Source organism: Heteronotia binoei, chromosome 5 (assembly GCF_032191835.1).
Source record: "Heteronotia binoei isolate CCM8104 ecotype False Entrance Well chromosome 5, APGP_CSIRO_Hbin_v1, whole genome shotgun sequence".
Taxonomy (NCBI): Eukaryota; Metazoa; Chordata; class Lepidosauria; order Squamata; family Gekkonidae; genus Heteronotia; species Heteronotia binoei.
Genome location: NC_083227.1, coordinates 39,114,743 through 39,138,099, shown reverse-complemented (window position 1 = coordinate 39,138,099; position 23,357 = coordinate 39,114,743). Strand labels below are relative to the sequence as shown.

The following is a 23,357-nucleotide window of genomic DNA, read 5'->3' as shown; positions in this document are numbered from 1 at the left end:
GATGGTGTGGGGGCATCTAGTCTATCTTAGGCCCTGCTCACACAGCATGTTGAGTCCGTGTTAAACTGACCCGGTTCTGTTCCAAATATCTTTGTTCCGGATATTATCGATCAGACTGCCATACTGCAATTCAAATCACTCCGCAGTGAAACCATCTTCTGCCATCCACACGACAGCAGCATGCAGTACTTTTTTTATTTCCTCCACCATTAGGTGCATAAGAGCATTATGCACATGTACACATTATGCACACATGCGCACATGCGCCTAGGTAAAACATTGTGTGGTTATGTGCATATCACTAAGTAGTAAAAAAAAATGGCGGCCGTAAACCGGATGTCTGAGGCTCCTTTTGCTCTGGGACAGCCTTCAAACATCCAGAAGTTGGTTAATATCACAGCAGAACTATCCAGATGGAGAAAACTACGAGGTGAAACTGGACAACTCAAAAAACACCACAAAGGAGCCGGTAAAAAAATAATCTGGTTTGGAGAAGGATTGGAGGGAGGTGACAATGATTGACTACCGGGAGGCAGATGTTGCTGTCTGATCAGCCACTTTTAATCCAGTAGGAAACAGCAGCGACAACTGATTAAACTGTGTGTCTGAATAGGCCCTTAGTGACTGAACAAGAATTTCATTCCCAGTTGGAATACTGGAGAGAGACAGCTTTAGGGCTGTCACAATTTGATGGGAGGAAGGGGCTGTCATTCTGTGAGAGATGTCCAGGCCCCAAGTGGAGGTTGGCAGCCCTAGCTGGAAGAGCATTAGGGCTGAGAGCGTTTTTGTGGTTCATGGTCAAACCAGGAGGTTTGTTCACAAACCAAACTGGTTCATGTCCTTGCAAAGCTTGTTAAAAAGGACCACAGTCTCTATAAATGGGGTTTGCAGAAGACTTGAGAGCAGTGTTCCCTCTAAGCTGAGTTAATGTGAACTAGCTCACAGTTTTTTAGCCTATGGCTCACACATAGGCTAAAAAACTCAGGAAAAATGGCCCCAGAGCAAAGTAATTTATGCAGTAACTCACAATTTTATTGCCAGTAGCTCACAAAGTAGAATTTTTGCTCACAAGATTCCACAGTTTAGAGGGAACACTGCTTGGGAGTCCTTTTAAACCCCTGTTTTTTGCTGTATCCATGAACGGTTTTAAAAGTTTGTGGAAGTTTGCGAAGGTAGACTTGTCATGAGCTTTGGTTCATGAACCACAAACAGGGCAAAATTTGTGATGAATTTTGTTTTGTGGTTTGGTTTGTGCCCATCCCTAGTTTTAAGCTTTTCTTTCTGTGTATGTTGTCTTACTTGGGTATATTTCCTTCCTTCCTTCCTTCCTTCCTTCCTTCCTTCCTTCCTTCCTTCCTTCCTTCCTTCCTTCCTTCCTTCCTTCCTTCCTTCCTTCCTTCCTTCCTGTCTTATGGGGATGTTCTACGGGGTTGTTCTATCTTGAGCACTTTAGAGAAACGATAGGTAAAGAAATATACAAGTGTGATATTCGTTTATTTCTGGATTACATCCTATGGAACACAGATTTCTGATCTTCTATATTTTGCTATCAAACTTTACTCCTACTGGCAGCTCTCCGGATTGCTGGTTCAGTTCTGTTACTATTAGCTGAAAGGGCAGACAAGCAGGTACACTTTTTCCCTTCAGTGGGACAATTGCCAATCCAAAGCAGGAAATCTGACAGTCTGTAATGATTCTATGCTGTCTCCGCCCTTCCCAAGTCAGCCACGTGTGGGTAAACAGGCTGAGGCCTACACAGGACAAATCTCTTGGCATGTGCAAACTGCAGAGCTTCATCTTTGACTTTACAGAGCTGTTGGAAAGATTAATGAGGCAATGGATGTGTAGTGATATTCTTCAGTGCTTTTTTTAATGAAAGGAGGGTCAGAGAGAGGTCAGAGAGACAGCTTGGAATATACTGAGCTCTGCTTCTTTTCTAATCCTGTTTCTCTTTAAAATCCTTGTCAGGCCTTGCTCGTTCACTTTTTTCCTCTTTTACAACCCTCATTCCCAAAGAAAAGCTTTTGTCATCCTCTGAGGCAAATGCACAGAAATAGCGTTGTAAGTAAGGCTATAAGCAGAAGATAGGGGAGTGCGCATCCAGTCTCTTCTGTACACCAATTCTTGATGACATGGCTGACCGTTTAAAAGGAATTTCATGACAGCCCCAGCCCGGATTTTTTGGGGTGCGGGAAATCAATGTCATTTGGTCAGAGGCATCACTAGGGTGGGTTGCACCCTGGGGTGTAACTGATTCAAGTCCCCCCCCCCATTGGGCATCACCCAATGAGAATGCTCTGGGGGAGGGCCGATGGCCCCCTTGGCCCCGCCCTAGTGACGCCGCTGCATTTGTTTTAAGAACTTTACAGTGGTCCCCAACTTTTCTGAGCCTGTGAGCACCTTTGGAATTCTGAGGCAGTGTTGGAGGCAACAATAAAATGGCTGCAACAGAAGAAGGTGCCAACCACAAAATGTCTAATAGTAACTCTTCAGCATTTCAGGCAGAAGCTCAGTTTAACTAGTTGACTTTTTAAAATGAACATGCTGTTTAAAAACTTTTTCTTGCATATGCAGTTCACCTTCAGTCACACATTAGTGGCCAATCAGAAGCTCCACTGGGTAACAGCCCCACCTGGCCCTACTCTCTTTCTAAAAACACTTGGCCAGGAAAGGTGTTGGTAGATGCCAAGTTAGGGACCCGTGCCTGATTTAAGATAGCAGATGTATCATCATTATTTTGTTGAATGCTCCATCAGCGTATATAGCATATTGCAGACATCCATAGACAAAAAAGACAGACACCTCTCCCTAAGGAGTCTGTATTCTAGCAGTGGGGCAGCCCAGCATAACAAGAGATGCAGTAGTGTGTAAGCGGTGCTGTGTTTGTCTGTTACAGATAAAACATCAAAGAGCCTGAAAGACTCTTTAAAGGCAGTTTTATTGTGGCAGAAGTTTTTATGGACTTCAGTCTGCTTATCCTGCAGTTAGGATTGCCTGTCTCTATCTGCCCCTTGAATAGCAATTTGACCCACAGCAAATACCAGGTCATGTTATTTGGCTCCATGCCCACAAAAAGCTTCAGCTGCCCATTTCCATACCTTAAACTTCTGTTAAGGGGACAAGCAAGACATTTTCCTGTTGGCAGTAAAAACTTAAGGTATCATCGCTAATCTTCATTAACCCTGGAAATGAGGATTGAGGGGTTAAGCCAAAAATAGATTTATTTGTAATAAAAATGGGTGGAATCTGTAAAAACTGGAAAACACAATAGAAAAGAGCAAGAGTCCAGTAACACCTTAAAGACTAAGCAAATTTGGCAGTCTTTAAGGTGATACTGGACTTTTGCTCTTTTCTACTGCTAGAGACAGCCTAATACAGCTACTCATCTTGAACAAACACCAATAGTTCCTAATCTGCTTTCTCATCTTTGTCTTTCCACATCTGTCCTTTGCTCTTTTCTTCTAGCAGTGGGCATTCTCTCCCACACATCTCCCTGGCCCTCCCTCCTCCCCTCCTGTCTTGTATTTCCTCTCTCCCCACCACAGCTGCTGTGCCCCACCCCAGGTCTGCCTCCCTAAGGAATGCACCAAGTCTGAGTCACCCACTCAGGCTCCTAAATAAGGCCTGGCAGAGCAGGGGGGGAGTCGGGAATCCATGCAGCTGTTGCCTCATTCCGCTCAGCCCAGAACTCTGGCTCAGAATCTGCTTTTCTCACACATGCCGGAATGCACAGCAACAAGGGAATGAACTGAAAGCAGACCCAGATTCTCTGGGGGTGAGGGCAGGACTGGGGAAAATACTCACCCTCCTCACAAAGAGTGTGTGAACAACAGTAGTACAAACTCCAGCAGATAGGCCTGTTAGTTTAACGTAGCACCAACAAGCAAGGACCTTAAAGACTAATCAATAGTTTCTAGAACCTGCCTCACAGGGTTGTTATGAGGATAAAATAGAGAAGAGAACAATGTCAGTTGCTTTGGGTTCCCACTGGGGAGAAAGGTGGGTACAAATTGATTAAATAATAAATAAAATATAAACTATGATGTCCCAGCCTTTCCTTAGGAAACACAGGAGACATATAAGTGATATTGCTCCCCACCCCCTCCATTTTATTTCTCACAACTCACTGCAAGACATTACACTGACAGACTGACCAAACGTCACTGACTGAGTTAGGGCATGGTTCACACACACAAAGCCATAAGGTAGGACTGCACCCATTTCAGACTGCAGATGGAGAAACACAGGACTTTTTTCTGGAAAAAAAGGTGCCAGAATTCTCACGGGGGAAATGAAGGAGAAACACATGTACATGCACAGTGGCACTGTAAGATGTTTGAGAGGCTGAGCCCTGATAATGAGAATGGTCAGATTATGTCCCGTGCACCATCCCACTTTCCCAAAAGTTTAAAAGAAAACGGCCTCACCTTTGCCTGTGGGGTTGATAGCAGTGTGGTATGCAAGATTCAGTGGGCGAAGCTTTTTCAAGGCATGGAAATAAGAATTGGCATTGAGGGTTGTTATTCAACCAGCTGTTTCTTTCCTCAAACATAGTTTGTATGTAAAGTTCTGTCAAGGCGGAGCTGACTCATGGTGACCCCAGCAAGGGGCTGTCAAGGGAAGCGAGAAGCAGAGGGGGTTTGCCATTGCCTTTCCTCAGCACAGTGCTCTTTGGTGGTCTCCCTTCCAAGTCCTGACCCTGCGTAGCTTCTGAGATCTGATGGGATGAGGCTATACTAGGCCACCTATCCTTCTTCTCCAAACTATTCCAAACACCTTTCTGGCCTCCTTCAGACATTTGACCCCTATTTTCAGATAGGGATGCCAGCCTCCAGGTGGGACCTGGAGATCCCCCAGAATTACAGCTCCTCTCCAAACTGTTTCCCCTGGGGAAACAGCTCCTTGGGAGGGTGAACTCCATGACATTATACCCCACTGAGATCCTTGTCTTCTCCAGGCTTCATCCCCAAATGTCCAGGAGTCTCCCAACCTGGAGCTGGCAACCCTACTCCCCATCCCCCACTAGTGGCCAAGGGGGACCTAGCAACCCTAGTTTGGTAAGGCCTGCATCAACCCACAGCCCTCCCTGTGCCTTTAATGACAGCTTGATCAGCAGGCAGTTGGAAACTATGTGTTATCTCCAGGCTATGGAAATTTTCTTCTTCTTTTTTTGCCAATCAAGCTGCTTTTTTAAGGTTCACAAGTAGGCCCAACTGGCTGGCAACCTTTTTGCTATTTTGCCCATAAACAAATCCCTAGATGTGAACACCCTGCTCTTTCCCTGCTTCTACCCTCGTCATTAATAGACCTCAGTTAATTGAGATTTAGCTGGGATTAATTCCCATGGGAACTGCCTGAGAAGAAGATAAGATCAAGGACCCCCTACGTCTTTGAACTCTGGGTAGGGGGACTGGGGAGAAATTAGGTTGGAGGGGAGGGGTTGGGGTCTAACACAGTCACTGGCAAAGGAGATAATCAAAACTGTCATGGCGGCAGAATGCTGGAGAAAAGGAGGCCCTGCCTGCTTTAAAATAAAGAGAAATATGAGCCTTCATGAGCCATTCTGAGTTTCACCACATCAGGTTTTTAAAAATTAGAATTACTCACAACTGTCAAAATGCAATGAGTGAAGTACTTTGAGACCCTTCAGTTCTCTCTCACATAGGGTTGCCAAATTCAATTCAAGAAATATCTGGGAACTTTGGGGGTGGAGCCAGGAGACTTTGGGGGTGGAGCCAGGGGGTGGAGCCAAGATCAAGGCTGTGACAAGCATAATTGAACTCCAAAGGGAGTGCTGGCCATCACATTTAAAGGGACAGCACACCTTTTCAATTCCTTCCTTCCATAGAAAATAATGAAGGATAGGGGCACCTTCTTTTGGGGCTCATAGAATTGGACCCCCTGGTCCAATCTTTTTGAAACTTGGAGGGTATTTTGGGGAGAGGCACGAGATGCTATACTGAAAATGTGGTGCCTCTACCCCAAAAAACAGCCCCCCCCAGAGCCCCAGATACCCGCAGATCAATTCTCTATGATTTTCTATGGAAATAAATCTCCATAGGGAATAATAGAGTTCCCAGCAGACATTTCCCTCACCTCCCCCCGCTTTCTGACGACCCTGAAACGGGGGGAGGGTCCCCAAACCGGGGGATCCCCTGCCCCCACCTGGGGATTGGCAACCCTACTCTCACAACAACCCTGTCAGAAAAGCTGTTAAAATTGGACAGAAAGAGACTGACTCAGAGAGGGTCACTGTATGAATTTGTGCCTCGGAATTATGGCCTTTCATTCATGCCTTCCATGTTAAAGTCTATCTCTTATGCCAACCTGACGTTCAGGATCTGTACATCCATTCTGTTAGATTTTTCATCCCACCCTCCCTTCCTCCAAGGAGCCTCGGAGTGCATCTGTCCTGCCCTCACAACAACTCCAAGAGATGTGTTTTGCTGGAAGAGAATTACTAGCCCACCATCATCCAATGAGCTTCATAGTGGAGTTGGGTTGCCAGATGCCTGGAGAATAAAACATCATGTCACTTTCATAGAGGCTTAAAGAAATGTTTTTTTCCAAGTAATGGTATTTGCTTTCCATGCCAGAAAAAACTTCAGCTGCTCATTTCCAAATATTAAGCCTCTGTTAAAGGGATGGGACTTTTTTTTTCTCCAGGCCTATTGGCAGCCATAACTTGTGTGGGGATATAAGAATCCAAATCTTTCCAGTAATAACCTGAAGCTCTAATCACTACACGGCATTCACCTTGCTTCAGGTAGCAGCATGAGGTAGTGTCTTGTATCATTCAGAAAAGGAAACTGAGGTAAATGGAGCTTCTGGGGGCCTTTAAATGGCACTGCCCTCTGACTTCCAGGGGGCCTCCAGGGCACAGCCTGCTCTTTTCTTTTCTTTTCGCTATGACTGAGGGGTGGGGAGACAGATGGAGCTGCTGGCTCAAAGTGACAGGGTGGGGGAGAGGGAGGTAGAAGAAAACCCCCCTGCTTGCATGCATGGTGCAGTTTTAGGGTTGGCTGCCTTGACTTGGCCACTTTCAAAGCCTCCAGATTTTGCCCCTACCCCAGAAACGGCAAGCCCCACAGTGGATGGAAAAGAGTACCCCCTAACTTTTTAAAAAGCTCCCTGACTTTTAAAATCCTGGCTATGCCCCTGTTAGTGACTGTCCTCTGTAACTTATTTCTTAAAACTATTGGGGTTTATTGCCCAAAAGCTATATTTTCCGTTCCTGAAGCAATGACTCTTACTCAAGTGTGTCAAGTAAGGCTGCTAAAGGGAATACGCTCTGCACGTGTTTGGAAGCGCCCTCTTTATTATCCTAAGCTGAACCTTGAAATCGGGGTTTCAGGAATGAGACCACAATACCTGGACTGAGCCTCATAGTCTCATATGAGTACCTTTACTGCCATCTGGCTCTAATGTCAATCCAACGGCACAAAGATGTTCAGGTGACAAAGTTTTCAGGGGTGCTGATGAGACCATGAGCCACATGAAATGTACACATCAGGCTACCTTGTAACATTCAGAGGCCAGAAACTGTGGGAAGAAATGATGAGAAACTGCTCAGCCCCTCAAAGAGTAAGGAGAAATCCTGCCCCAAGGGATGAAATATATAGAGTCATGGGAAGGGCTACAGGCAGAGAACTTCAAGATCCTTTTTACATTTTAGAAATATTTTACTGAATTTTAATGTTTTAGATTATTTATTTGGGAGGACATTTCTGTGCCACATCTCCCCAAAGGTATCCAAAATGTCTTGCAGAAATATAGATCAACCAATTTAAATAAGGAAAACAAATAAGAACTATATATATATAGATCATGGGACAGGCTCCAGGCCCTGGGCCAAGAGCTCTTTGGATCTTGCCCCTTGGCTCGAGTCTTTAGTCATGGCCATTATGCTAAGTACCTGCAAACAGAAGAGGAAACAAATGCAGCCCAGATGGTTCTCAGAAGCATCTTTCCAATTTTCCTTTCCAGCAAGATATCTCAGGTTGTAATTTTCTTTTAATGTTTGCTGCCTCAAAGGTTGGACAGAAAGATAGCAGAGAAATATTCAACAGGTCAATCAAGAATGCACTCTTGGATAGGGTTGCCAAAAGGCCTGGAGGGGGAGCGGAAAGCCCTGTCCCTTCAAAAGGGGTTGTGTATGGAAATAGGCAGTGAAAACTTTTCATGGCATTGGAGTAAATATCCTGTTAAGTTCCTTGGACTGTGTACTTAGGACAAGACAACCAAATATGTCAGGCCAGCCCTGCCTGATAAGGTGGAGCAGAAGAGTCCAGCTACTGTTTCTTTAAGTGGATATGACCAGAGGTCATTTTGTAGACACAGAGGTGTTGGAGCTCATTAGCACAACTCATTTGTACAACTCATTTGCGTATGCCACACACCCCTGACATCACCAGGTGTACTAAATTATACCAGCTCAGCATCTACCTTAGAATGCTTCTTGAATTACAATTGTCATAATAAGACCTTTTCCCCATCATACTTTTTAAATTAGTTTCTCCTGTGTAGCCACGGTGGCACAATGAAGATTTCCATCTGTCTACTTTATATGTTTTGGTTATTTTCCCATTTTTTTGTGGGAGGAAATGTTAGAAAGTTTGTCAAATCTTAAGAGTTCAGTAAGATTCTCATAGGGGGGTTGAACAATGGAGCCCAGAAGCAAGTATTTGTGTGGGGGGGGGGAGTGTTAAGAAAGAGCACAATATAATGTAGAGGTTCTGGAGCTCCACTCCTGTAAACTCCTGCTCAAAAGAGGCCTGGATATGACTGGCCCAAAATCACCCAGTGAGGATTGTGGCAGAGTGGGGATTTGAAGAGGGGTCTCTCCCATCTTCGTTCAACACAACACCACACTGCCGAAGAAGGGATTTTGGCAGGTGCTCCGTGTCAGAGCAGTGATGAGTATGGGTGTCTTGCAGCAAGCCCCTTTTCTGCAAGTGTCAAAGGGAGAGTTGGCTGGTCCTCCACTAGCCCTGCTGCCTGACTGCTCTCAATCTGTTCCCCACCCTTCCAGCCCCCCAACCGCCATCCCCTCCACCTTGACAGTGCACTGAACGGCCTCTGAGCAGGATGGAGTTGCATCACTTCTGTGGTTCCCTGGCGCTTCTTGCGCATACTGTTGACGCTCCAGTGTGTGGCAATTGTGGAACAGCTGTGGCCACAGCTGCTCCACCCTAGAGGCAGCAGTGCCTCATCATCTTGTTCTCCCAGTGGGGGCTTCTACCCACTTCGCTTGGGCGCTGTTTCTGAGCGCTTTTGTTCCTTGCCAAGGGGCCAGGGCCAGGAGGACACCTGTCCTTGCGAACACTTCTGTCATCCTCTCTCTTTCCACTGGAGCTGTGGGCAGGTAGAGGTGAGGAGTGTAATCTCATTTCCTCCAAGGTTTATCTCCTGCTGTGACTTCCGCCCTGGGTGCTGCCAGTGGGGGGTTCAGCGTGGGAGCAGAAAGGACGTATCCCGGCAGGCCAGGACAGACAGGCTTACCTGGCTAAGGCTATGCAGCCTCACATATTTTTAGGCTTCCTGGATCTGAGGCACATGCAGCCCTCCCTCCTCCCTCAGCTATTCTAAGACATTCTGGAGCATTTGCCTTTTGCTAGGAAGCTTCCCATCTTTTGAAGGCCATATGGGTCTTTATATCAGCTGCTGAGGAGCACAGGCAGGGGGATTTCTTTTCAGTCCTACTGTCCATGGACTGAAAGGCAGCTGGCTGGCAACTGTGTGAACAGAATGCCGGACTTGATGGGCCTTTGGCCTGATCCAGCAGGGCTCTGCTTATGTTCCCATGAACCTGATAAATGAAGGGCAGTCCTGCCATTTATGGTGCCTGTGTGGTAAACAGAACGACATCAGGGGAGCTTCTGGCCACCAAAATATACGTAGTTAGGGTTATCTGGTCCCATCATTTCCTCAATGATCACTCACCAGCACTGTGTAGCAGTTAAGAGTTCTGCACTCTGACTGACTGGACCTGTCACTGGCTGGCTGGACCAGTCACTCTCTTTCAATCTAACCTACTTCACAGTCGTCATTGTGGAAATAAAATAGAGATAGAGCAGGGCTTTTCTTGTAGCAGGAACTCCTTTGCATATTAGGCCACACCCCCTTGATGTAGCCAATCCTTCAAGAGTTTACAGGGCTCTTCTTATAGGGCCTACTGTAAGCTCTTGGAGGATAGGCTACATTAGGGGGCATGGCCTAATATGCAAAGGAGTTCCTTTTACAAAAAATAACACTGAAATAGAGGAGAGGAGAACATTGTCGGTAAGATGTTGTGAGTCCCTGGTGTGAGATAAAAATGGAATACAAGCATCTAAATGAATAAATTATTTTAATTCTTTGAATTATTCAAATACAGACTAGGACACTCATGTCTAATGGCCCTCACACTGCAAATCACATTTCCCTAACACATCAAGCCATGCAGATTGCTCTGATCCAGCACCTATGGAATGGCATATAATAACAGCCCACATTGAAGCAGGTGTCAATCCAGATGTTTGCACTGTGATGTTCATCTGAATTTTTTTGAACTGGCTGGATTGTCTTTTGATGACAACAGGACCTTGTGGCCATGTCCAGGGCAGTCAGCTTGTTACATGACTACAGTTCAACAGCAGAAGGCATTTTCAGTGAATCCAATCTATTCATTCCAGAGGGGTAGCCCTGTTAGTCTATGGAAGCCAAAAACAAAAAGCATCTCATGGCACCTCCAGGGTTATAATACATTTGTTGTGGTATATGCTTTCACGAGCCATAAGCCGTTTTGTCAGGTGTCTTACATTCCATCGGGACAGAGATGCATACAAAGCTACATACACAAAGCTGCAGGGGTGAGGCGGGGCAGGAAGGGAGATTACAAAGAGGCTCCATTTCTCAAGATATGCTATGTTACATTGCTATATTACATTGCAGAGCACATGATAAATGTCAAAAGAGCAAAGGATCCACTCAGAATGGGTGGGAACCACACCCAGTTATTGATGAATTGATGAAGCAGGATTAGTGGGGATAGCATGCATAAACACATATTTTAGCTTTTATTTCCCTAAGCGTCTTCATTAGCATTTTTCCAGATATCTATGCAATCATGAGAGCTAGAAATTTGCTCAAAAATGTTTTTAAAAGTAGGATTTGTGCCCCAGCCTGGATAGCCCAGTCAAGCCCAATCTCGTCAGAGCTCGGAAGCTAAGCAGAGTTGACTCTGGAAAGTACTTGGATGGGAGAATGTCCTTGAAATACCCAGTCAGAAGGCGGGGGTAGGATTTATTTAGCCACTTCCCCGAGTATCCTCCAAGCCCCCAGTAGGGGTCAGTCACCAGAGGTCAACATGACTTCCTGATGCACACACACACAAATACAAAAAAAAAGAGTAGGATTTGCTACACCAACTTAGAGAAGAGTGCCAGACCGGGGCGGGGGGGAGAGAGAGTTGAGTACCATCAAGTTACTTCTGACCCATGGCGACCACAGACTAGGAGACTCAGCTTCAAATATTCAGTCTGTCATTAAGCTTGCTGGGTTGCTGTGGATGAGTCACATTCTCTTTCTCTCAACCTATCCTACCTCAAAGCACCCTGATCTAAGGTGACCCAGAGCAGTCAGATCTTGGAAGCTAAGCAGGGTCAACCCTGGTTAGTACTCAGATGGGAGACGACCCAGGACGTCCAGGGTTGCTACGCAGAGGCAAGCAATGGCAAACCACCTGTGTGCATTTCTTGCCTTGGAAACCCCATAAGGGGTCACTGTAAATTAGCTGCGATTTGACAGCACACGCACATCCTACCTCACAGGATTATGGGGATAAAAATGGAAGGACGAGAGGAGGATGTTATAAGCCAGGGGTAGCTTTCACACCTATTGTGTGGCTCTCAAAGCCCCCCCCCCCCACCCAGCAAGCTTGGAGAAGGCATTTGTCTCTTTAAATCACTTCTCCAAGCCAAGCCAGCCAGCAGCATGGAAAATGAATTTAAAGTTAAGGTTGCTTTCTTTCCATCTCTCCCTCCCCAATCTATGTTCGTTCCTTCCTTCCTTCTCTTAAACATCTGCTGTTCGTGTCTTGTAGCTCTCAAACATCCGATATTTATTCTATGTGGCTCTTATGTTAAGCAAGTTTGGCCACCTGTTGTAAGCCAACTTGAGTTTGTTGGGGAGGAGACAGGAAATGAATAAACAAACATGGCACCATGATCTTGGGCAGCACATGCCACCTGCATTGCAGAATGACCCAAGTGGAATGAAAAGAATCTAGTGTGAAATTGTTCTGATCTTATACAACCAAAGAAATATGGGGGTTGACTATGCTGCAGGTAGCTGTTCCTGTATTAGAGACCTAACCTCCTCTCTCTTCCCCTGCAGCTGAAGATTTCATTCTGTGAGAACCAGCTGGAGAGGACCTTCCAGTACCCATCAGAGGGTTCCCTGCTGGAGGAATTCGGGCCCCCTGAGGAGTCAGAGTCTTTGGCGCCTAGCAACCTCCATGGGGATGACGAGGAGGAAGAGGAGGAGCTGCTGATGCTTCATCGTGGCCTCCCTGGCCTATTGAGGACCAAACCCCTCATTGTGGGTAAGGTTCTGGGAGCCTTGGGTGCTGCTGCTGTTGGCCATCATGGCCATTCAAAGAAAAACCATAACAGGATAAATTTAGGGCCTTTTCATGGATGGTGTAGTCCTGAACAGAGTTGTACCCTTCTAGGCTTTAATGGACTTGGAAGGGTATAACTCAGCTTAAGACTGATCCAGGTGGGTAGCCATGTTGGTCTGAAGCAACCAAATAAAGTTAACAGTTCAGTGGCGCCTTTAAGACCAACAAAGTTTTATTCAAGGTATAAGCTTTCTTCAGATGCAATGAAATTGGGGGAGGGATGGTGGCTCAGTGGTAGAGCCTCTGCTTGGTAAGCAGAAGGTCCCAGGTTCAATCCCTGGCATCTCCAAAAAAGGGTCCAGGCAAATAGGTGTGAAAAACCTCAGCTTGAGACCCTAGAGAGCCGCTGCTGGTCTGAGTAGACAATACTGACTTTGATGGACCAAGGGTCAGATTCAGTATAAGGCAGCTTCATATGTTCAAAACCATTCAAATTTGTAGACAGGGCTGAAAAGCAAATTAGCATATGAAAGCTTATACCTTGAATAAAACATTGGTTTTAAAGGGGATACTGGACTCTATCTTTATTCTGCTTAAGACTGTACTATTAGATTATTATTATCATCATATGGCATTGTGTGTAGTAGGAGATTCTAAGATCATCTGGCAACCAAACGTTCTAGCTCTTTTAGCATTACAGACCACTAGGTGGTGAGCTAAACTCGTTTTTAATGCATGAGACATTTCAAAATTTTGCCATTGCCTGTCTCTTCATCACACCCCTGGTATTTCTTGGAGGTTGCCCATCCAAAAACTTAGCTTCTGAGATCTGACGAGATCAGACGAGCCTTGGCTCTCCTGATCAGGGCTGTACGATTGGAATCTCATTGAATCAAGACAAGTTAGCAGTTGGGTGCCAGAAAGAGGGAGGAATGCTTGGTAGGGAGCAAAACAGATGCGCAAAAGCCTCACGTGAATTACCAGACCAGACCATGTCTTGTAGCAGGTGGAAGGACTACATGTTTGAATGCTCCCCACATTAAATATTCCCTGCACATAAAAAACTAATGTGACAGAGTGAATGACTAAATGATTTATTCCAGCCAAGACTAGCAAAAAAGCAAATGCATTACAAGAAAGGATACATTTTTAAAAGTTACACAAATTATAATACTAGGCTCTGGCAGCTGCAGGGAGTCTGGCCACTCAATCCTTGATCCAAGGCGTGTGGGCCAACAGAAGAAAGACAATAGATGACTCCTTCAATCTACCTGGAGTCATGAAATCATGGGCGTTTTCGCACTGACCTTAAGCGGCAGCAACGCCCCTCTTCACCGCGCAGGATCTGCGCGGATTTCGCACCAATTGCCGCAGAGCACCCAGAAGAGCCGCAAAGTCCCGCGGCTTTTGCGGCGCAAATGGAAACTGGTTTTTGGCGGTTTCCATTTGCGCCGCCAAAGCCGCGGGGCTTTGCGGCTCTTCCGGGTGCTCCGTGGCAATTGGTGCGAAATCCACGCAGATCCTGCACGGTGAAGAGGGGCATCGCTGCCGATTAAGGTCAGTGCGAAAACGCCCCATGTCAAAAATTACAAAAAAGGGGTGGTGCAGTAAAAAGTGGCCAACTTCTCCCATTGCAGAAGAACATATACATTCCTGGTCTGGTGCACCATGATCTCTCCCTTCCAAGAGTGCAGAGTTGGCAACATTATATAGTTCTAGGTTAGCCTTTTCCCCAGCAGTTTTTGGTGTCAGGAGGTCTGAATCAAACACTTTCCCCCCACATATTTACTACTTATTGCATACATTTTTATATATGTTTTGTTTTATATATCCTACATAAAATCCACTCATAGCATCTAAAGGAGTGCGGGTCCAGACCATGAAAGCATATAGTAGAGTAAAATACTGTTGGTTTTTAAGGTGCCAATAGACTCCTGTTTATTTTTGCTTAAACAAACTAACGTGAATGCCTACCTAGAGTTATCATCTTATATGGTCTGCAGGCAAGGATGAGGCATTCAAAACAGCCCTGGTTATAAAAGGTGTGAAAACACTAATTCAAATGCAGACCCTGGAAAACTGCACTGAGGGTGGGCAGGAATTGTGCTTGTAAAGCTGAAGCAAAGCCATATAGTGAAATGTTAGAAATAAAGAGGTTTCCCTTATTTGATTTACAAACAGGTCCTTGCAATGCAACGCTAAGAATTACCCCCCTAAATGCACTGAATTCAATGGGTTTTGAATCTGCTTAGGATGGCCATTGGAAACCTGTATTGGCGCTCCATCTAGAGGCCCATCTTGAGAACTGCAATGTCTTTTGGAAATCCTTATACTTGGGGACGGCATTAGCTTCCTTATTCATGCTTTCCTCCCCCTTTTTACTCTGATAATTCATGTTTTCTGTCTTTCTTTCCAGACGAGTCTTGTCGACGGTAGCCCCACTCATCCTTCTCCATCAGCGGGAAAGATGGAGGATATTTAAAGATTCGTGTCACCCTTCAAGACCCTCAACTGAATTTTTATCTCCTTTTGTCTTCCAATGACTGTTACACCAGGGAAAGAAGCTGGGACCATGCTAGACTGGACCACTTTGCCCATTTCCCTAGGGCTCTGAGTGTTTCTTTCTTTGGGATGGGAGCAAAAGCTTGAAAGACACACCTTCATCAATCTTTTTGTTCAACACTGAAAAAAGGACCTCTGAAACCCCACCCTCAAGCTAAAACAGCAAGGAGCTGAGTCACATGACAGGCTGCCCAATCTAACCTGTACAAAAGAGACTGCTTCCACATGGTTTTGAGGAAATCTTTTTTTCCTTATCCTGATGCTAAAGCAACTTAGAAATGAAGATGTTAAAACAGCCAGCAAGGAAGATGCAGCACCAAACCTCATGCCTGTTTGCCAGCTTCCAATGTTGTAGATCCCCAGCCAAGGGCTAATCTCTCCCTGCTGTTACCCAAATGCAGCCCACACTGAGCTGAAGGACATTTCTAACTCCCAGATCAACTCTTTATGTCAAATATCTGGGAGCTATCCTTTAGGACTCTTGTTCTTTTAAAATTTTCTAATCGCTGCCATGTTGTGGGAGTTGGAGGGGGGAGGAAGAAACTAGCTTTGGGAGGAGGGGGGCAATTTTGGTGGCCAACAACCTATCAGTATTGGGGAAGGATTTGTACCAAGAATGGTGAAAAGGGGTATTTCTCTCCCCGCCCCCTTTCTTATTCAGAGCATATTTGTTTTGGCCATACATGATGTATTACACAGAAAACAGGGGGGTCTTCGTAATCAGCAGTCCCTTTTCAAACAAAACAGTAGCTAAAGCAATCTTATCATCCAAGGTGACACACGGAAGCTCTTCCACACTGACATACTTTGGGTAAGAAGAGAGCAAAAATTCAATGCCATCCGTATATTCTGGCTCTATTTCAGAGCACTTGGGTTCCTCCTTATGATACATCCTTGAATTTTCGGTGGTGTAATACAGCAGCATCTTGTCTCCTTCACTGCACAACCTGATGATTCCATGCCGAAGCAACCGCACCTGCGTATTTCCCTTGAAGGGGACCTCAACATCACACACATCTCCATTCTCCCACCGGGCAGGAAGCCCGTAGACACTGAGTGCCCTTTCGGTCTCCGTCAGCACTGGAGGGAGGCAATCATGAAAAAAAATCTTGGCTTTTTGGTCCACTGCAGCGTCAACCGGTGCGTAGTTTATTAGCTTAGTGATCAAAGCATGGACTTTTTTCATAAAGGCAGTTCTACGAGGATCGACCACATCTGAGTTCAGGACTCCTGTGTATTCCAAATAGTCTAGAGGGAGACCCTGGCGATATTCCACATCCTCTTCAATGGCCATCTGCAAAGCTGCTGGGAGGAGTTTTTCCAACAAGTCTCCCCAGGAGTTCCTCTGGAATGAAGAGACAGTTATGTGGAGTGAATGGGCTTCCGGGAGGCAGTCCCCTTGATGGATGAAACCACGTGGGAAATACAGCAGGTCCCCAGCCTCTAACACGGCTTCCAGAATTGGCTTTCCGATCTCGTTCTGAGCAAAGTTGGCGCTCGAAAACTGGGGCAACACCTCCGCTTGGTTCCTGGGGGGGTAAACCCGCCAGTGCTTCTTTCCTTCCAGCTGGACGACGACCGCTTCAATGTCATCATAATGAGGAGCAAAGCCCTGAGTCCCAGCAGGAGTCAGGTAAGTGTTGGCTCCAGCCATGCTGCCAAACTGCTCCTGCAAGAGAGAAAGGAAGTGCCAGATGGTAGCAGAAAAGGCCTGGGGGTTCAGCATCCGGAGGGAGCAGCCATTCCTGTAGAAATCCCACACCACGGCCGGCAGGGCCCGGCCCAGTGGGTTGTGCGTCTCCCTTTTCCCATCTTCATAGCTAGTCACATCCAGGTTCACGCCAAACTGGACGTCCTGATTGCGCAGGATGGCATCAAACTCGGCTGTGGAAAAGAGGCCCTCATAATAAGCTGGGTTGTGCCGCTGGATGAGGAGGGGCTTCTTCTCCCAGTGCTCGTCAAAGAACCTCCAAGAGGAGACGGGGGCGATCAGCCACTTGAAGAGCCTGGCTGCCTTCTCCCGGCTATGCTGGACTTCCCCCAGCTCTTGAAGGAGGCACTGGAGTGAGGGGCCTGCTTGAAACTGCTGGGCAGAAGCTTGCTCCTTTCCTTGTACAGCCACTGGTGGCACAGCTGCAGCTGAGCAACTTTTCCCCACCGTTGATGAGGTAGCTGCAGGGCGAGAGCACAGTTTTGTCCTCCGTCTCTTTGCCAGCTTCGGTGCTGAAGCATCTGCCGCTGCTAGGTCAGGACAGGAGTCTCCGGGCTGTTCCCCATTGGTGGCCCCTGAAGGAACGGGGCGAGCCCCAGACGTTCGCCTCTCGGTATGCCGTTTTTTAATCTTCTGGCTTCTGGAGGAAACAGATGGGCCACGGGGCGGCTGCTTATGTGGTTCTCTGTGTGCCATCATCGAACGATAAGCAGAAAGAGCAGATACCTGTGTTCTCAGCAGCTCCGCCATGCTTCAGGTCCGGATGTGGAGTCCAAGAGAACCTGTGTATCAAAGTGTTAGAAATAAAGAGGTTTGTCTGTTTTACAAACAGGCCCTTGCAATGCAATCCTAAGAATTAACCCCTTCTAAGCCTACTGAATTCCACGGGTTTCAAAAGCCCACTGAAAGCCTATATTGGAACTTCATCTAGAGGCCCATCTTGAAAAACGCAATTACTTTTAGAAATCTTTGTTCTAAGAGCACTCCAGGGGTCTGTTTGGCTCCCTTATTCTTTCTTTCCTCCCCCTTTTCACCCTGACAGTTCCTGTTTTCTTTCTGTTTTCCATTCCAGATGAGTCTTATCCAGGTAACTTCCCTCATCCTTCTCCATCGCCGGGAAAGATGGAGGATTCATGTCATCCTTTAAATCCCTCAATAATTGGACTTTTATCTCCTTTCATCTTCCAGTGAGTGTTACACCAGGAAAAAAAGCTGGGACCATGCCAGACTGGACCATTTTGCCCATTTCCCTAGGGCTCCGGGTGTTTCCTTCTTCGGGACGTTCTAACTCCAGCATTGAAAAAAAGACCTCCAAAACCCCACTCTCAAGCTAAAACAGCAAGGATCTGAGTCACATCACAGGTTGCCCAACCTAACCTATACAAAGAGACTGCTTCCACATGGTTCTGACTCCAAGGAAATATTTTTTCCTTATCCTGATGCTAAGCAACTTAGAAATGAAGATGTTCAAACAGCCAGCAAGGAAGGCGGAGCACCAAACCTCAAGCCTGTCTGCCGGCCTCCAGTGTTGTGGGAGAACCCCAGCCAAGGGCTAATCTCTCCTTGCTGTTACCCAAACAAAGCCCACGCTGGCCTGAGGGATGATTCTAATTCCCAAATCAACTTTCTTAAAAATCAAATATCTGGGAGTTATCCTTTAGGACTTTTGTTCTTTTAAAATTTTCTAATCGCTGCCATGTTGTGGGAAGGGAGTTGGAGGGGGGGAGGGAGGAACTAGCTTTGGGAGGGGGGCAGTTTTGGTGGCCAACAGTATTGGGGGAGGATTTGCACCAAGGATGGTGGGATTCCTAACAGTCTTTTAAAAAGGCCATTCTGAAACAAGGCAATTCCAAATCGTATGACTATTGGTATTATTAAAACAAGTCCAGATAGTATTAAGGCACAGAACTGGGCAAACATGGACCACAAAAGCAAGAAAAGGGAAGCAGCTGAGTGCAGAGATGGTAAATAACCAAGTGGTCTTTGCCCCACCCACCTCCTGTCTAGAATTCAGAACTCAAGTAGGAGTGGACAAGTGGGCATGGATGGGAGGGTGGAACTGAGTGGAGCTAAACTCCCCCTCATTGGTCGTCTTTAAGAAGCAGCTGATCCTGCCATGAGCAGGGGATTGGGCAAGATGGCCTATATGGCCCCTTCCAACTCTGTGATTCTATGATAAGCAGAGACAGGTTGAATGTTAGAAAATGGACTGGTATTTTGACATACTTTTAAAAAAAAAACCTACCAGTCGTCATAAATGAGTGTTTAGCACTCTTCACAGCATGGCATTCTGAAGCAGGGGGCATGAAAAGGGTAATTTAGAAAACTTTTTTTCAAAAATGTCAGAATGCACATTAATCAGAGCAATTTAAAATACTGACATTCATGATTCTGAGGACTCTCAGACAAGACGGTTCATTAAACCAATGAAGGGGGGAAAGAGCTCGGATTCCTCTGCACCGATAACTGAAGCCCTGTCCTTGGAAAACAGAATTATTGTTCTGAAGGAGTATGAGTAGATAAGCCAGTAGGGAGTAACACACCTGGTTACAATTAAAACCGGATCATGTGGTGCTATCATCTGAAGGTGATACTCAGTTTCTTTTGAACATCTTCACCCAATCCCGCTGCTGGAATCAGGGCCCCGTCAACCACCCCTCCATCCCACCTGTCACCATCTGCATGTGACTCTCTGAATTCTGCTGAAAACACACAACCATGCTGGAAATGTCAGTGTTTCTTAAACGCCTATTTAGGAATCCCCCACATACGAGACATACGTATCTTGTGGAAAACTTGTGTTCAATGGCTTGTGGGGGAAAGGATGTGAGAGAGGATGCAGACTGAGAGGACAGAAGAATGAAGAATGTATGAGAGCAGAGAGCTGTGACTGTAGGAGCACCAGTGATTAGTCAAAATGTGGGGGAAAAGTGGAACGAGAAGCATGAATGAGCGGATGAAGGAAGTGCAGAGGGGAAGGAACAAAGAAAATGGTGTGTTTCTTCCCCTTCCCTTCCTTACTAATTTATCTTGTTACCTGTGCACAGTTTTTATTATCTTTTCCCCCTTCTTTTGCACTGCGGGAACAGCCATGCCTAGAGCCCAAGAAGCTAGCGAGTGAATGACTGGCCATGGCAGACATCTCTTCCTCTACGGGAGCAGGATGGAGCCTTGCCCGGCTCGGTGTACATGAGTTTGAGGGCTGAAGCAGCTGTGTCCGGCCATTTCCATCAGTGTTTTTTTATATTATTATTATTATTATTAACAATAAATCAGAATGATGTTGCACGTTAATTCATCCTGTCTGCTGTGTTGTATCAGTCACAACAGTCAAACAGACTTCCATGAACAGAGGCAATATACCTTTGAATTTCGGAGGCGGGGGAAAAAACAACAGAAGATCACTGCCTTCACCACCTCACCTGTGCAGCTCCTAGAAGCATCTATACTCACTGCTGGAAACTAAATGCATGAACTTTGAAGAAGTTGGGGAGGGACGGTGGCTCAGTGGTAGAGCATCTGCTTGGGAAGCAGAAGGTCCCAGGTTCAATCCCCGGCATCTCCAAAAAAGGGTCCAGGCAAATAGGTGTGAAAAACCTCTGCTTGAGACCCTGGAGAGCCACTGCCAGTCTGAGAAGACAATACTGACTTTGATGGACCAAAGGTCTGATTCAGTATAAGGCAGCTTCATATGTTCATGAAGATGACTAAATGTATACCCCGCCCTTCTCTTTTAATCAGAATCTCAGAGTGGTTTACAATCTCCCTTCTTCCCTCACAACAGACACCCTGTGAGGTAGGTGAGGCTGAGAGAGCTCTCACAGAAGTTGCCCTTTCAAGGACAACTCCTACGAGAGTTATGGCTGACCCAAGGCCATTCCAGCAGCTGCAAGTGGAGGAGTGGGGAATCAAACCCGGTTCTACCAGATATGAGTCCGCACACTTAACCACTACACCACACTGGTTGCCCTAGGAGTGCTTTTATATTAATTGTCTTTACAGCACTTTGCTAAGGGGGAAGAACAATCTCTCTTGAGTTGGGAAATTATAGAAGGGCCAGAAGGCCATATCCCACTTCAGCCCTAATGACTCCACAATGGAACAGTTGGTCACAGAGCCAAGGAGAGGGGTGGTGATCTTGGACTTGGTTCTGAGCAGGTCTCAAGACCTGGTGAGAGATGCAGAAGCTGCTGCATCAGTTGGAAATGGCAGCCACAATGCTATTAAGTTCAGCATTCATATCCATGGAAAGTTACCCTTAAGTTCAAAACTGTAACTTTCCATGGACATGAATTTCAAAAGAGGGAATTTTACAAAATGAGGGGAACAGTAAAAAGAAGCTGAAAGGGAAAAACAAGAGGGTCACAGATCCCTAGAAGATGCACGGAAACTATTTAAAAGCACACTGACACCCAGATACAAAGTGTTTCCCAGGTTAAGAAAAGGCACTGCCAAGTTTAAAAGAAGGCCTGCAGGGTTAAGCACTCAAGTTGAGGATGCTATAAAAACTAGAGGCTATAAAAAGTCTGCCCCAGTAAATTGAACAAAACGAATCACGGGTTCTGCCAAATTAATGCCAGTCAATAATCAGGCACTCAAGAGAATTTGAGAAGCAGGTTGCTGAAAGGATCAAAACAAACAGTCAACATTCATTTAAATATATTTGGAGCCGGAAACCAGTTCTAGAACCAACGACCAAAGACTAAAGGTACTGCTAAGGGTTGATAGGGAGATGGAAGATACTCAATTAATTTTTTGCTTCTGTATTCACTGAATACACAGTCGCTGTTCAGGAAGGGAGTCTGACCCCAGTACTGAGTCAAAAAGTCCTGCCTCACCAACCTTTTGAGTTCTTTGTTTACTGTGGAAAGTGGGGGACATGTATGCATGCCACAGCCCCTATTTGCAGGAAGGGAGTCTGAAGGACTGAGCCAAACTGAGGTAATCAGAGATGGAATTCTAGATCTCTTGGGAAATGAAAAACCAGTAAACCTCCAGGTCCCAATACCACACACCCAGGAGCTCTTAAAACTCAGACATAAGATAGTTAATCTATCAACATGTAAATGACAGGACAGTCAGCCTAATGTCTGTCCCAGGCAAATTAATCGAAGCTGTAATCAAAGACAGATTAGGCACATAGACTACAGGATAAGTCTATCAATAACTACTAGCTTCTGAATCCCTGAGGCAGGAGGCAACATCAGCGGAAGGCCTCAGCCTGTATGCCCTGTTGTTGGCTGTCCAGAGGAACTGATTGGCCACTGTGTGGGACAGGAAGCTGGACTAGATGAACCACTGGTCTGATCCAGCAGGACTCTTCTGATGTTCTTATGAATAACTTCTTTCCAAGCCATCAAATAGCTTGGAAAGAAGCACCATATCAATAGCTGTTAAAGGTATGGAGCTTGATAAGGAAACAGCTGAGCATTTGTTAATGGTTCCTTTTAGAGGCACCGTGCTGGATTTACTGCCTTTAGTTTTGGGAGTTTATGATTATGTAATGGCTAGAAATACAAACAGCAAACTTTTGCCACCGTGGAGATGACGTGAAGGGGAAATGCTTCCTCTATTCGTCTTTTCACTATGGGAGGAAATATATTTGTACAGATGGGGCCATTTCAGTTAATGTACCCTGAAGCAAGCATCTAACTTTGTACAGAAAATTAGCTTAATTGTGAAAATTCCCTTTACAGATCTTTTCTTATGCATGAATGGGGAAAGTAATCTGCTTTAAAGTTCCTGGGAAAGCTGGCAAAATTCTAAATCCCTAAAGAAAAGGAATTTGCCAGACACAGGTTGCAGGTAACCACATTGGCGCAAAGCAAAATCCAAACATATATTACATACATACAAAAGACGGTATACAGCCTTTGCAGTTTTGGTCGTTATACAAGGTATTGCTGGAAAGCAACAATCGTATGCGAACTTACTTCAGAGTAAATCCCGCTGAATAAAACTCGTTACTCCCAGTGAACATGCAGCAGTTCAGATTGTGTCAGCTTCATCCTGCTAAAACAAACCAAACATTTTAGGGCCACTCACAGCAAGAGAGGCACATTAAGCTATCACGGTTTTATGCTGGAAAAACTCCGGCTCTGTTCTGATGATTACAAGTGAATGGCCGTAGCCACGCCGGCGGGCTCAAAGTATTAAACACGTGCCGCAGAAGAATCAAGACTCCATAAAATAATAGCGTGGCACACACCCGTTCTTCCGCTACTGTCAACCTAAAGTCAAACAGGCGCTCCACTTTTATTTTTTTATACAAAACGTGCACGATCTTTCACCATACCAACGTCTCAAGCACGCACGGCGAAAAGTAGCCAAGGATCTCCCCTTAGCGCCGGAAACTCGTGCTACTTGACACTCTAGCCTGTCCACGTCTCTATAGTAAACCTATCTCGCTCCTCTCTTGCCTCTGAGAGAAGAATCTCAAACACATCCACTTCCTGTGTCTATGGTCTCCCATACCGGACGTTA

The 23,357-nt window shown here is 45.9% G+C and overlaps 2 protein-coding genes across 3 annotated transcripts in view; one reads left to right on the top strand and one right to left on the bottom strand.

Annotated features, from left to right (window-relative positions):
• Nucleotides 1-20,168, top strand: part of PPP1R18 (protein phosphatase 1 regulatory subunit 18) — a 54,155-nt gene extending 33,987 nt beyond the window's left edge. For both annotated transcript variants that reach the window (XM_060239213.1, XM_060239212.1), the window contains 2 exons: nt 12,376-12,583; nt 15,018-20,168. In XM_060239213.1, coding sequence (XP_060095196.1) covers nt 12,376-12,583; nt 15,018-15,037 — 228 coding nt within the window. In that variant the 3' untranslated portion in view covers nt 15,038-20,168. The remainder of the gene's footprint in view (nt 1-12,375; nt 12,584-15,017) is intronic.
• RIOX1 (ribosomal oxygenase 1) lies at nt 13,680-23,214 on the bottom strand. Its single transcript, XM_060239214.1, has 3 exons — nt 23,170-23,214; nt 22,808-22,886; nt 13,680-17,656 (listed from the first exon to the last, which is right to left on the bottom strand). The coding sequence occupies exon 3, from the start codon at nt 17,622-17,624 to the stop codon at nt 15,855-15,857; it is 1,770 nt and encodes a 589-aa protein (XP_060095197.1). The 5' UTR covers nt 17,625-17,656; nt 22,808-22,886; nt 23,170-23,214; the 3' UTR covers nt 13,680-15,854.
• Between the last annotated feature and the right edge of the window lie 143 nt (nt 23,215-23,357).